General features: G+C 37.7%; 1 protein-coding gene across 1 annotated transcript in view; it reads right to left on the bottom strand.

Moving 5' to 3' along the window:
* The window catches only part of DNER (delta/notch like EGF repeat containing), a 278,177-nt gene that overhangs the window by 70,524 nt on the left and 191,308 nt on the right, over nucleotides 1–16,345 (bottom strand). Inside the window, 1 exon segment of the mRNA XM_030576257.1 lies at nucleotides 1,505–1,658. Coding sequence (XP_030432117.1) covers nucleotides 1,505–1,658 — 154 coding nt within the window.

The following is a 16,345-nucleotide window of genomic DNA, read 5'->3' as shown; positions in this document are numbered from 1 at the left end:
CCAATGCCAGGTGCTTCAGAGGGAATGAACAGAACAGATTGCAAGGTGGAGAGTGATGTGCTATACTGCACTACACCACTGATAGATCCCCTTACAATGAGACAATTCTTCTAGGGCCAACAGTGCTGACTGTAAGGCCACTTTGAATCATCTGTTACTCCTGTCTCAATGTATTGATTATTCCATCTGACTTTCATCATAAGGTTTCAACTATCTTCAGAACTAACTATTAACTTCTATATTATGCACAGTTCTGGGGCTTGATTCTACAAGCACTATATGTGTGGAACTTCCATTGACTGCAAAAGGAATTCCATGATTAGAGGATTTACAGAATATGTTCCATAGTATCAAAAATTCCAACGGATGATCCTTCTGCGCTAAATTCTACACTTAGATACTTCTATGCCACAAAACTGACTTTAAAATTTAGCCTACATTTTATAAAACAGGCCACTTTTAACCACTTCTAATATTAATCTCTCCTTCCCCTCTGTTACCTCTTCCTTTTTCAGACAATTCCACTTTCATTCTTCTCAGTATTAGGTGCTCTAAAAAATAATCTGATATATCAACAGCCAACAGATCATTCCTATTTCCTATACAAGAGTTGAAAATGTATTGTAAAATGTTTATAATAAGTGAAAATAAACTACTGAATGTTGCTGTTAATTTTATTCCAGTCTGCTTTTTATTTAAAACTAATCAAAAGAATTTTGGAAAATGCCTATTGAAGTGGTTTGTCTAAGAACTATGCAATGAATTTAGTGCCTTTGAAATGTCACACATGAAAGCATGACATTTTCAATCATTCCAATTCTGTAAAAAGGATTTTCCTCCAGCACAGAATAGTAATTACATGAAGTTACCCTCTGGCATTCAACTATGACCATCTTATTTAGTTTAATTTTACTTCTAATTAAGATGCCAATATTCATTTGACCAAGTGTTAAAAAACAAACGCTCATAAAGCAATTTCAAACCAACTTAAAACACATACATTTGATCATTAGCCAAACCATGAATTACTCAATTAAGCTTTTTGCATTTTATAACATTTTTGCAAAATTTTATTTTAAATTAATTGTATAAACAATCCATCAGCTGCACGGTTTGTATAGAAATATCTTCTATTTGACTAGTCTGAGAGGCAAAATGTCTAACACTTAAAGTCAGTAACTCAAAAAGAGAACAATTTCAAGAGTGTACCAAAAAGCAAATAACATGACAGTTTTAGGCAGCAAAGTCTGAGCCTCAATTCTGCAGACTCTTCCTGTTGTGTGTAATTCTTACAACTGTGAGTAGTTTCACTGACTGGGACAATGCTCGCAACAGTAAGACCTACTTCTAGTGGTCATTGTAGCACTAGCCCCTATGTTCGTGTATCCTCTTCCCCCTTGCTTCTCTTCCTCTCGCTAAAGATACAGAAAGCACTGTATTGCAAAAGATATGCACAGAATATTAAAACAGAAATATATTATTCAAAGCACCATGTAAAACATACCAGTAAGGCAAGTGCAGGTGAAATTTTTCCCATCATATTTTTGTGTTATATCAGTGCAGGTTCCATTGTTCTGGCAGGGCCGGCTTTGACAAGCGTTAAATTCTTCACAAAAAGCACCCATATATTGATCCTCACAGTCACAGAAAAATATTGCCTACAAACAAACACAATGTATCCATTATTAAGAGATTTCCAAGCTTATTTCTGAGTTGTTAACTTCATTGAGCAAGGGTTAAAAAAAACAGCAGCTAGGAACACATTATTGTAAAAAATACATCTCTGTAAAGTTATCCCTTAAAATAGCGATCCTGCACCCCTTACTCACGCAAAACTCGTAACAATGTTAGTGGGAATTTCAATGGAGTAATGAGATCACAACGCTGGGATCTGAAACTGGGATCAGAACCCTGATATCCAAGGTAGTTATATATAACAGTAATATATAAGCCACTGTAAAATTTTCTTCTATAGTGTTCCAGGTAACTGCAACTGTTATTAATTAATGCCCTAAGACACACTATTAAAGTAAGTAATAAGAAGCTCTACTGAACATAATCAACATCGAGGTAATGGGAGATGCACCCATGTATATAAAGGGCAGAGGGAGAGACCCAAAGTCCTGCCTCAGCAGTTTTACGTAAAACCTGGGACAGACTCCCTAGGGAAAGTCTCCTCTTCAATTCTGCCAAAGTTCCAGACAAAAATCTGAAAGCATTCTTCTTCCTAAACATTCTACTACATCTTCCAAATTTTAATTTATAACAAAAAATTGCAAAGGACACTATATTTTAAAGACTTAGAAATTCATACTTTAAAACAGACATAACACAATATGACATTCATAATTGTTGTTAATTATAAAAATTATTAAAATATTTTTGAAAGAAGAATCTATGGAACATTAAGATTATTAGCAAATTAACTAAGGAGAAGGAAAAAGAGAGATGTTTGTATTTTATTGTTTTTTCAGTTGTCTTTGCCTTAGATACATGCACAGTTGTGTCCTACACAGAAAAAATCATATTAATAACGTGTGGATTTAAAACATTGCAAAACTCTGTACTCAAAAGAAACCAGTAACATTTAAATCATCTTTAAAGTTAGTGCACATAGATCAACACTGCATATCTCCAAAAACTGGAATAATCTGTATTTTTTTGGGACTGCCAAAAGCCTCTGCTGAGCAAGTGGTCTGCACATACTTTTACATCCTTCAAAATCTGCAGATCACTGGAACTGAATATGCTCCATGTGAGTGATGGCAAATCTCCAAACATGGCTGTAGTTTGAACAAAAGCAGAGTGATTTGGCCAAAACCACAATTTATGTTACTACCATACGACACAGTAATTTACAATGCAAGTTATGCATACACACAGGTATGTAGCCAGCAGAAATCTATCTAAATACAATTTTTGGCAAGTCCATCACCTGATCCTTGTCATAAAATCATAGACCTGAAAGGGAATTTGAGAGGTCTTCTAGTCCAGTCCTCTGCACTCAAGGCGGGACTAAAGATTATTCAGACCATCCTTGACAGGTGTTTGTCTAACCTGCTCTTAAAAATCTTCAATGAGGGAGATTCCACAACCTCCATGGGAAATTTATTTCAGTGCTTAACCGCCCTAACAGTTAGGAAGTTTTTCATAACGTACAACCTAAACTTCCCTTGCTGCAATTTAAACACATTGCTTCTTGTCCTATCCTCAGAGGTTAAAGAGAACAATTTTTCTCCCTCCTCCCCGTAACAATCTTTCATGTAGTTGAAACTTCTATGTCCCCTCTCAGTCTACTCTTCTCCAGACTAAACAAACCCAGTTTTTTCAATCTTCCTTCATCTGTTACATTTTCCAGAACCTTAATCATTTTTGTTGTTCTTCTCTGGACTTTATCCACTTTGTTCACATCTTCCTTAAAATGTGGCACCCAGAACTGGACAAAATACTCCAGCTGAGGCCTAATCAGCCCGGGATAGGGCAGAAGAATTATTTCTCGTGTCTTGTTTACAACACTCCTGCTAATACATCCCAAAATGATGTCTGCTTTTTTGCAACAGTGTTACACTGTTAACTCACATAGTTAGCTTGTGATCCACGATTACCTCCAGATCCCTTTCCACAGCACTCTTTCCTAGGCAGTCATTTCCCAGTTTGTATGTGTGCAGCTGATTGTTCCTTCCTAAGTGGAGTACTTTGCATTTATCCTTATTGACTTTTACCCTATTTACATCGGACCATTTCTCCAGTTTGTCCAGATCATTTTGATTTTTAATCCTATCTTCCAAAGCACTTACAGCTCCACCCAGCTTGGTATCATCCGCAAACTTTATGAGTGTACTCTCTATGCCATTATCTAAATCATTGATGAAGATCCAGAACCATTCCCTGTAGAATCCCACTCAATATGCCCTTCCCAGCTTGACTGTGAACCATCGATAACTACTTTCTGAGTACAGTTTTCCAACCAGTTATGCATTCACCTTATAGTAATTCCAACTAGGATGTATTTCCCTAGTTTGTTAATGAGAAGGTCATGTGGGACATTATCAAAGCCTTACTGAAGTCAAGGTATACCACATCTACTATCCACAATTTTTTTTTTTTGAGTTTCAGATCGTTGAAGATCTCCTGGTTAAGCCAGGGAGGTCTCTTGTCATACTTCCTATCTTTCCTATGCAGTAGGATAATTTGCTCTCATTCCTTAATAATGACTCTGAAAAACTGCCAACTCTCTTGAACTATTTTTTCTCTTAGACTTGCTTCCCAAAGAATCTTACCTACCAACTCCCTGAGTTTGCTAATGTCTGCCATCTAGATATCCAATGTCTTTATTGTGCTATTCTCCCTCCCACCATTTCTCAGAACCAGAAACTCTGTTATTTCATAGATTCATAGACTCTAGGACTGGAAGGGACCTTGAGAGGTCATCGAGTCCAATCCCCTGCCCTCATGGCAGGACCAAATACTGTCTAGACCATCCCTAATAGACATTTATCTAACCTACTCTTAAATATCTCCAGAGATGGAGATTCCACAACTTCCCTCGGCAATCTATTCCAGTGTTTAACTACCCTGACAGTTAGGAACTTTTTCCTAATGTCCAACCTAAATTTCCCTTGCTGCAGTTTAAGCCCATTGCTTCTTATTCTATCATTGGAGGCTAAGGTGAACAAGTTTTCTCCCTCCTCCTGATGACACCCTTTTAGATACCTGAAAACTGCTATCATGTCCCCTCTCAGTCTTCTCTTTTCCAAACTAAACAAACCCAATTCCTTCAGCCTTCCTTCATAGGTCATGTTCTCAAGATCTTTAATCATTCTTGTTGCTCTTCTCTGGACCCTCTCCAATTTCTCCACATCCTTCTTGAAATGCGGTGCCCAGAACTGGACACAATACTCCAGTTGAGGCCTAACCAGCGCAGAGTAGAGCAGAAGAATGTCTTCTCGTGTCTTGTTTACAACACACCTGTTAATGCATCCCAGAATCACGTTTGCTTTTTTTGCAACAGTATCACACTGTTCACTCATATTAAGCTTGTGGTCTACTATGACCCCTATATCTCTTTCTGCCATACTCCTTCCTAGACAGTCTCTTCCCATTCTGTATGTGTGAAACTGGTTGTTCCTTCCTAAGTGGAGCACTTTGCATTTATCTTTATTGCACTTCATCCTGTTTACCTCAGACCATTTCTCCAATTTGTCCAGATCATTTTGAATTTTGACCCTGTCCTCCAAAGCAGTTGCAATCCCTCCCAGTTTGGTATCGTCCGCAAACTTAATAAGCGTACTTTCTATGCCAACATCTAAATCGTTGATGAAGATATTGAACAGAGCCGGTCCCAAAACAGACCCCTGCGGAACCCCACTTGTTATACCTTTCCAGCAGGATTGGGAGCCATTAATAACTACTCTCTGATCACTTTCACCCAAACTGCCATATAATTAGCTTCCAAATCTTTCCCTCCGAGCTTGTCTACATTACTCACTGGATTGACGGGTGGCAATCGATCTAGTGGGGGTCGATTTATTGCATCTAGTCTAGACATGATAAATCGACCGCCGAGCACTCTCCTGTCGACTCTGGTACTCCACCAGGGTGAGAGGCACAGGCGGAGTTGACGGGAAAGCATCAGCTTTCGACTTACCACAGTGAAGACACCACGGTAAATAGATCTAAGCACATGGACTTCTACTACGTTACTCACGTAGCTGAAGTTGCGTAACTTGGATCAATCTCCCCTCCCCCAGGCCTCATTCTAGTTCAAAAGTCCCCTCTAATTATTGAAAACTTTCTAGGGATTTGCTTCAGTCTATTATTTTGATCACATTTCCCTCTTGTTTCCCTACCCATTAGTTCCACTCCCATTTTGGTTTCATATATTACTTGGCCTGTACTCACTAGTTAGAGCTGTCTCATTTCGTATTGCCCCACATATCTGGAAATCTCCAGATGACTGAAATCCAAACCACTGAGACACGTCTCTTTCAATCTTGCCTGAAAACCTCCTTTCCCCTCTCCGTAGCCTCTTGAGCTTACACTACAATTCTAAACATTTTTGACTGCATATCAAACAGTAATGATGATGAAAAATATAATATTGTCTTAGCCTTTTAACAGATTCATAGATATTGACACCAGAAGGGACTATTATGATCCTCTAGTCTGAGCTCCTGCATAAGACCGGTCTAAGAACCTCACCCATTAATTTTTGCATCAAACCCATAATTTCTATTTGAGCTATAAGATAACATCTATAGAACTGTCTACAAATAAACTAGATAGACAAAGTGGTTGAGGTAATATTTTTTATTGGACCAGCTTCTGGTTGGTAAGAGACGTAAGAAGTTGGTCCAATAGAAGATATTACCTCACTCACTTCAGCTCTCTAATATTCTAGGTCTCACACAGCTACAACTCTGAATAGAAATAAACTACCTTCTAAAGTATTTAAGTAACTGTTATTGTTCTCTACACTTAATGAGAAATTAAGGTGAATGTAATGGCAACAGAAGCACAGATGTTGTGGATAAAGGCTATGGTTAATACCACACTATACTTTTCATTCTATGCTTAAATACAGATTATCTGTAAACTAAAATGCATCCAAATGTCTGCTGAAATGGTACCATGTCATTAGCTTCTCTGATTAGTGAAGAAAAATAAATAGTATAAAATTAGTGTTTTAATTAATGTTTTCATTAGTGATACTGTTTCTTTAATGTTAACCTCTAAGGATACTGGGAAAGCACAAGTCTTTTGAAGATTGTTTCATTTAAATATAAAATGTACATAGCCTGCTTTTTTATCTTCTTCAGTGAATTTCGTGCTTTTGAAAAATGCCCACTTTGACAAGCATGGAAAGTGAAATCTTGTGTTTATACACAGAACAAGTACACAGATGCAGTGGACTGTATGGATACTTATAAATGTCTCTCATTCCAGACCTGAAGAAGCTACATCTCAGGGCAAAGGGACTGTCCTCCCTGCTGTAACTGCCAAACAACAAAGGTACCAATTTGCCCTCGAAGGTAATTTAGTAATGATTAAGGGTAACATTTTCAAAAGCATCTGAAGTGAATTTGGAGTCTAAATCTCATTTAAAAAGTGATTTAGGCATTCAGGAATCTAAGTCCCATTGACCTTTAATAAGAGTTATGCCCCAGTGCCGAAGTCACTTTTGAAAGTGTTTTTGTGATGTGGACTCTACGCCATGAACTACCAACTTATTTTTACACAGGCCATCAAACATCTATCATACATCACAATGTTTTCACTTCCAACCTGAGCTTTACTTGAAAAGTCAAGGTATAGAGGAAAGGCTTTACATTCCAATATCAATCCTCCCAGCAAACTGCTTTGCCAGAGGTTAGACCTGATCAAGACTCAAGGACTCATCTTTACAGGTAAATGTATTCGTCATTTCTAAATTACAAGGTGTTTCAAACATTGCTGACTAAACTAATACTGCTTTTGGACTATGGAGGTTTGGGAAGGCTGCTTTCCCTGGTGTACTTTGCCACTCATCTTACATATGAAGCCAATACTTTGCCAACTTTTATAAAAGCCAAATTCGCTGATCCTAATTTACACTATTAGAAGTCAATGTCCTGACGTCATTTTCAATTTCACTTTCAGTGATTTTTGCAGGTATATTTTGTTAACATTTATGCATGTGCACATGTTATTGTAGGAAGATCTGGTAGCACCACCTGTTATTAAGGTTGTCTAATACTTCATTATCATAAAACCTCCTTTTCAGTTGATTCTAACTTTGTCAAATGTAATCAATTTTGGACTGAAATCCATATTGCGTGTCTTCCTCAGGAAAAATTTGACCAGAATGGTTCAGCCAGTTCATTATCCAGTCATTCTCTGCTTACATACGGTTCTCACACATTTAATTCATAAAAATACACAAAAGCTTGGCGGCTTTTCTACCAAACTACAGGAGTTTTATAGTGTGGATTTCAACTTTGTTTGAAGTGTTGCTAATCTAAGAATCCTGAAAATCTAGAAAATGATTGTTCTAGAGCAGTCTACGCAAAAAGAAATGGAATCTACAATGCAATGATCCAGATGGACTATCCTCTCTCTTTTGGAATACCACTATTTCTCAGAAACAGGGGATAAAACATCTCAGACAAGTTGCAATTCCAGATAAATTCCAGGTTATGCTTAGGTGCTTTCCTAAAATTGAGCCAATATTTGTATAAAGTTAGTGTTTGTGTTATGGGGAGACAACGTGGCCTAGTGGACAGAGCATTGATCTGGGACTGGGTTCTATTCCTGGCTCTGCCACTGGATTATTGGGGTAACCGTGGGCAAGTCATTTCCTCTCTATGCTTCAGTTTCCCCATGTGTAAAATGATAATGATACTGACCTTTATAAAGTGCTTTGAGAAGCACTATTTATGAGCTGGGTATTATTATTAATGATGATGATGATGATTAGTGCCCAAACATCCCAATTAGAACATTGTGCTAGGCTTGAAGTGATTTCCATTACAGTAACTCCTCACTTAACGTTGCAGTTATGTTCCTGAAAAATGAGACTTTAAGCGAAACAATGCTAAGTGAATCCAATTTCCCCATAACATTTAATGTAAATGAGGGGGTTAGGTTCCAGGGAAATTTTTTTTACCAGACAAAAGACTATATATGTATATACATACATACACACACATACACGCAGTATAAGTTTTAAACAAACAATTTAATACTGGTACATGGCGATGACGATTATGAAGCTGGGTTGAGGTGGTGAAGTCAGCAGCTGGGCTATTTCGCAGGGAATGCCTTACTGCTAAATGATGAATTAGCAACTGGCTGAGCCCTCAAGGGTTAATTGGTTGTTAATGTGGCCTCACTCTACAAGACAGCAGGCATGGAGGGAGGGGAGAAAGCAAAGCAGACAGAGACACAGGCTGTGTGTCAGAGCGAGAGATGCACATTTCCCCTTTAAGTAGCTGACCCCAGTCTTAAGTACACTGCCTTGTTAATTAGATCAGCTTGCTGAGACCACAGCTGCTGCCTGGAAGCTCTCTCCTTCCTGAACCCTGTCATGTGTCCCCCCTGCTCTATGGAAATGAGGTAAGCAGGATGCAGGAACGGGGGAAGGGGACACCCTGACATTAGCACCCCACCTCCCACCTCCTCCCTCACAGCAAGCTGGAGTCTCTGGGAGCAGCTCCAAGGCAGAGGGCAGGAGCAGCACATGGCAGTGAGGGAGGGACAGCTCAATGCTGGCAACGGATAGTCTGCTGGGCAGCTGCTGCACAGGGAACTTAGGGGAGCGGGGAACTGATAGGGGAACTGATAAGGGGGCTGCTGATCCACCCTGGTTCCAAGCCCCGCACCAGTTAGCTGAAACGGGCTGCTCTTCCTGCAAGCAGTGGACAAAGCAGGCAAGCATTGCACAGCTTTAAACCAGCATATTCCCTAATTGTTCAGTAACAAGAACATTGACAGGGATGACTTTGAGTGGGGAGTTTCTGTAAATACAGGGCTCACAGTGTGGTTAAATGGCTCTCAGCACCCCACTATAACAATTGTTCCAGCACCCCTGCATGTATGCAATGAAAATATGAATTGACTTAACTAACGTTTGTCTCCGTCTTAAACAATACCTCACCCTTAAACAATACCTCATTCAATTTAACTCTGAATCCTGCTGCCACTGCAAGTAAGGGTGGAGCCACAGCACAGGGCAGATCCATAGAGGCACCAGATTGCCTTAATTCTGCCCTGCATGGCTGATTATACTGTGGAAAGGAAAGTACATAACAGTACAACACAGGACAGTTCTCTGCAGAATAGGAGCAGCAAATTGTGATTTAGAGTCATATCATGTTATCAGTTTTAAGCAGAACACCACACTGAAGTAAATGAGGATTCTGCTTACAGCCAATGACATTACAACAGCCTTGAGAATGTGTTGCTTAGGTAGAAGAGGGCCTCAGGCACAGAGTATAAATTAGGACACAGATGTCAACTTTCACAGAGTCTGGGAGATGCTTGCATCTGGAGTTTTGATTCAACTTATTATAGAGATTGGGGTCAGTGATGAAGTTTTCATCAGAATCCAGTGCGAATTTCACCGAAGTTCAGGGTGTTCAAATACATATCTAAACTGACCAAAGTACAGCACAGATCTCAGTTATAAAGGATGTGAGCAGTAATTTATTTAGAAAAAGCATAATGGAAAAAATTAAAATACTAATGAAAATCATGCTTTTCCACCCTCCTGTCCCCCCAACTAAACACCGAGATCTACTGTCTCATATGCACAAAGTACTAATTGCTACGTTATATAGGTACTGGAGTAAGAAAGGCATAAAATTCAAAAGTGTTTTACTCACTAATGTTAACAAAATGGACAGTTAAAAAGCTAAGGATAATGATAATGTCAGAAGATATGTAGTAGCAATTTACCATAAAATATAGTAATTTTTTTTTGAAATTTTGACAACAAAAAGTGTTGCAACACTTCCAACTCAAATTTCTAATGATAAACAACAGTTTGGGGATTCACAGAAGTTATTCTGCAGAGATGATTAGGTGTCTTTATTTGCTATTAGATAAATCATCTTAATTTTTTCCAAATCATGGTGTTATATATTTTTCCTGTGTAGGTGACATGTGCTCATTAATTTGAGCACAAAAGCAACACAAAGGGAAGGAGAAATTACACACAGTTGTAATCCTAAACAGAATGGTATCTAAACAATTCAAACCAAATGTAATTTATATACAATTCTTCTGTGTATTTTAGTTAATAATATTATGGAGTGTAAATCTATAACAGTATACATATAGACTGGGTAGCAATTAAATTGAAATCAAACCAATTTCTTATTAGCAAATCCAAAATATAAATTCTCTGCTATTTTCTAGTGATATACTGTACCTACAGCCAAAACAAGCTAAGTGGGTACTACTGGAAATAAATAAGAGGAATAATCATCGTACCAGATACTGGATTTCTGATATCATTTTTACAACAAGCAAGAGAGATTATAAAAACTACACTGAGACAGATAATTCATTCTGCATTCTTAATTATAGAAGATTTATCCTTAATAAAGATGTTCAGACCTAATCTGATGCCTGCCTCTCCCTTGCTCAGAAAGACTTAATATTCGTTCAAATTTTTGGCTAATTACTATAATGTATAGACCAAATATTACTCTGATTTAGACTAGTATAAATCTGGAGTAACTCCACTGAAGTAATTGATTTACACCAATGTAAGTGAAAGCCTCTACCTAAAATACTTCAGCTTTCATTATGAAACAAAGCTTTGTTTGTGAAGACTGCCATCAGAACATATATCAGTATATTCAGTGTTTTATTGCATCTGAATGCATCCAGACAGACTAAAACAGCAGCATCAGGAGGGGTGTGGCCTTCCTGTCATTTATCTTAATGAAATCCTATTTGTGATTACTTAAATGCTAATAGTGATAATTGCTTCAGAGCTAAATGACATACTGAATAATGTTCAGAAAATATGCTAATATTCTAGTATTGACTCTGAATAGAGCTGGTATCATATTGATATCATTCAGAGAAAACACCAGAACATGTGTGTTTCAGAAGGAATTAAATAACTGTAGCACCTAGGTCAGCTGTATCTAGTTTGGATGGCTTTTACAGTTCTGATAGGCAGTATTATCTTCTGAATGTTGAAGTGTTTATTAGTGCATTTATATATATTTACTGCTACATACATAAAAGCACTGCATGTTATTTTTCAATTGTCTCCTTCAATTTTCTACATGGGCAATTTCAGACATTGGTGCTCAGTCACCAATATCTCTGCACCAGCGCAAACCCCTAGTATAGACAGGGAAAATTACTATAGGAGCCAATTAGCATTGGTGCAGCTGCCCCAACTTGAAAACAGGGTAAACAGTACTGGTTCATATGTTGGTTTAAAGGGGAACTTTACCTAAGGGTTTTACTGTTGAAGCTACACTAGTGGCTGACCACCAGTGACTGAGACTGGGACAAATATTCAGCACAGACAATATTTTAGATTAATCTCTTCAGGGCAGAGACTGATTTTTGTATGTTCTTGATTAAATATAACAAGTTACAATATTCATTTGTGTTTCAAATATGTTTTCTTACAGATTTTTAAACTTTTAAAACTTTGGATAGAAAACATGTTTGTTATAATTTGCCACAGTATATATCACGACACAATCTGGAGTTGTATTGTGTTCTGCATGAGAAAAAAAATGGACACACTGAAAAAACCCTTTTTGTAAATTCTGGTTTATTCTAATGATATAATAATAGATTTATTTTTGTAACTTGAATGTAATATAGTGATGTTCTGTAAAACCATATTATTAAAATGTATTAATGTTAAAGAAGAATGACGTACAAAGATCTTCAAGTTTTTTTAATTGTTAAACTAATAAAGTTTATGCTACTTAAATGGTCATTGATTCCTTCATCATAATATATATCTTAAAAAGTATGAACTTTTTTAGAAGGTTAAAGATGCTAATTACACGTGATTTATGTGCCATTATTCCAATCTCATTGTTAACCCATACTGGCAAAAAGTACAAAAATCATGCACGTATGTTGCAAGGCATACAAAGATGCTACCTAATAAAGTACATTTTTCATGTATGAATCAAAGCCTTTGTCTAAATTTAAAATTTATACTGGCATAGCTATGTTAATGGGGGGAGGTGGGGGAAATACCACACACCTGACCGACAAAGCTATGCCAACAAACCTCCAGTGTAGACACAGCTATGTTGATGGACAAGTGATTTTGTTGGCCTACCTAATGTTATTCGGGAAGATGGTGTTCCCACACAGGCAGAAATTATTTTGGAAGAGGATACAACCTTGACTCAGAATCTACTCTCTCAACAGAATTTGGACCAGAGGTCTGTGTATTGCACTCCTCTCATCAACAGTACAGCAAAAATTGGAAGGGAATCTATACCTTGGAAGCCCTTTTGATTTCATTACTACATTGTATTCAACAGCTGGTGAAAATAATATTTGACTCCATCCAAACATAGGGGGCCAACATATTCCTTGCTCAGGAGTTTTCCTGAGCAAGGAATGAGTAAAAGCTGGGTAATGAGCTCTAGATCTGGACCAAGTTTATTTGTTTACTGTTTTACATGCTCTACAGATTACAGCATGCCTTTGCACTTATACTACAGGAAACTGTTAATTATAATTTACTTTCCAGTTAAGCAGATGTGGTAGCATATTTCTTTTCCATTAAAATACATTTGAATCAAACTGGTGAGGTACATAAACAAACAAAGATGGTCATTAATATTCCTGTTGGCAGTGGAAGCAATGACTACAGCCAGTGGAGCTTTTAGCATATTCATGGCACTAGGCCTTTTATACATTCTTCTAAAAACATGCTTTGCATCTTGGAATACTAGATAATACAAACAGAATGAATTATAGATTAAAAACAAACAGAAAATCACAAAGGGCATGTTGTAAAGATAAATAAAATTAAAGTTTCAGATTTGCAAAAAGAAGAACAGAAGATCAGCCTTGGGGGAAATTGACACTATGGCTGAGTCAGGTTGAGCATATAATTTTGGCAGTTGCTTGCTATATAACTACAAAAAAATCACCAAGTCATTTCAGGGCATGTCTCACCTTGGATGAGGAAAATAGTGGCAAAAACATCCCACTCAACTCAGCATGCACCTCCCACAATCAAAACTACACTGTTCATATTGGGTCTGAATCAAAGTTTCCAGTCTTAAATTGTAAGGCTAAAGAGCAAGAAAATTTCTGCTTGAAAAACGAGTAAGGAGAAATAAATAAAATGACATTTTTATTCTTAAATGTTAGGATTTTTTCCCCCAGTATGTTCCAAAGAATTGAAAGACTTTTCTGTAGAAGATAAAGAATAGTTACAGTTGTGAGCCCAAATTTGATCTGTAGTGAAGACTTATGAAGGATATTGCTAATTCTAGTTCTTTCTGCCTATAATACTTTGGTATACGACTTTTTCAGAAACTGACCTCTCTAGGGTTTCTCTAGGTCCAATAGTGCCACCTGCTGCTGGTAGTTAGCCATAAGCTACAGTGTGCTAGAAGCAGTTCCCATTGCAAGTTATTCCCTTAATAAATATCCTCCTACTATTACTATTCATTGGTCTGTTTTCAGTATACTCTTTGCTACAACCGATGTATCCTAAAACTGAATTCCCTGGATCCTTGACTCATGCTGATTTGAATGGGGATTGATGGCACAACACATTTCAGAAATGATCTCTAAATAACCTATTATTTTTAACAGTATTACTTCATTCGCCAGAAAATGGGGGTTGGATATCTGCTTATTCTGCAGGACCAACCAAAAAAAGGTTTCAATTTGAAAACCACATAAGACAATATTTCAGCCTCTTGGAACTGGTGTGATAAAGTACAGTGAGCAAAGAAATGGCCAGTGATAGACTGAATTCATAAATCTTTTGACTCAATATATGTAACTGCCTCCCCACCTCCAAAAATGAAGTGTACACACCCTTTGACTGAATAGGCAAATATGTTGGGGACATAATCTGAGCCCTTCTGTCTATTCCTGTGCATGTACAGGCCACAAACTACTTTTTTGGGGGGTTAAGGGAGAACAGGGGCAACCGCAAGATACCAGCTTCTTTTTCCAAGTAACAATTGTTAGATCTTTGATCAAGAAAAAAAATCTCTTCAGCTATCACCTAGGCTCAAACGTTCATTTTTAGAGAAAGATTGTTGGGACAGCTGTGGCCCTAGTTAGTGTTAGAGCATATCATAAACTGTACCAGTTGTGATCACTGATGATCACCACTCCTGATTTTTTTAGATATGTTACCTGACTTAGTTATCACTGATCATTGTAGCCTGCAGAATATAAATATTGTATCCAGCGACAATGCAAGGAACCTACAGGCCCAAACCCCATAAGACTCAGCTTGAGCGCTTAGCATGAGGCTTTAGACCTACAAACCTTAGCATAAGTAAGTTAACCAGTAAAAACATTTAGTTATAGGGGAACCTAAGATAAGATTTTTGCTTAATTTACAGTTGCAATTTTGCTAATAGTGCATGAAATAAACAGGTATTTTAAGTATTTTGGGATAACAACATCTGCAAACATATAACTGCAAGATTGTTATGGCAACAAATTGGCAATGGATATGGGATATGACAATGGACTTGGGATAATTAATATGCTAACCTATAGGCTTCAGACACCCCAATGTTATCAGGGTGAGAAATTTAATTTTGGATAAAGGAAGCAGAATATTTGTATGCATATTCATGGCAGCCACTGGACCCTATAATAGGCCCAACCACCACAGAAGCTAGAGAGTTCTCAGGACCTTGACCATCAGACTAGCTTAGCATGCCAGAGATCAGATAGGACACTGCCTTCCCACCTCTAGGTCTCCATGAGAATTGTGAGAGTATGCATACGGGATGATGTGGGATGTCAGCCTCATGTTGTATTCTCATTTGGTTTGGAACATTTGTGTTTTTACTGACTGTATTAATAAAAGTATTAAAATCTCAGCTCTGCTCCGAGCACCTGTGTCAGTGTTTTGCATGTCAGGGTCCCCAACAAGAAACTGAATTTGAAATTTAACTTAATCTTTCTGTTGTGCTTGACTCTGGGGCGGGAACCTGGCAAACCTCAAGAAGTTTAATTGTTTTGTCAATTGGGAGTTAACTAGAAACTCTAAAGGAAAATGAATATAATCAATATCCACTCAACAAATCAGGCAACACCATGAGGTGTGTTTTCTCCCCTACAGAGCCTAGCATTAATAGATGGAGACCCTCAAGTGACTCCATTCCTTTCTCCTTAAGAGGACCAAGAGGGTAGTCCTAGACAATTACTCATTTCCCTCAAGGGCTCCCCCATGCAGAGACAGAGAGAGTTCCATTCTGTCCCCTCTCCTGTTCAATGCTCATTTAGGCTTTTAGGAGGTTAGAAATCTCAGCTGTGCTGTCTATAATATGCAGATGATAATCCAACTTAATATTTCTCTCTCTTTTAGCACAGCCAGTGCAGCTGAATTACTTGTTTCATGTCTAACAGAGATTGGGATGTTGATGAGGATTAGTTGATTCAGGTTCAACCCAGAAAAGTCAAAGGTGATGCTTATAAGGTGCGAGATGCAATCTAAAGAAATAGCAAAGATATCAGCACCCCAGTTGAGAGAGTAAGCCTACCATTTCTTATGCAGGCTTATAAACTAGAAATCTAGTTCAAGTTCAGAAACTGATGGATGTTACAAGTTTCAGCACGTAACCAAAAAGCAACTCATTGTGTGTGCTTGGCAAAAAGGTTG

This window comes from Gopherus evgoodei, chromosome 9 (assembly GCF_007399415.2).
Source record: "Gopherus evgoodei ecotype Sinaloan lineage chromosome 9, rGopEvg1_v1.p, whole genome shotgun sequence".
NCBI lineage: Eukaryota > Metazoa > Chordata > Testudines > Testudinidae > Gopherus > Gopherus evgoodei.
Note: the sequence above shows the minus strand (reverse complement) of the source record. Positions and strands in the feature narration are given on the sequence as shown.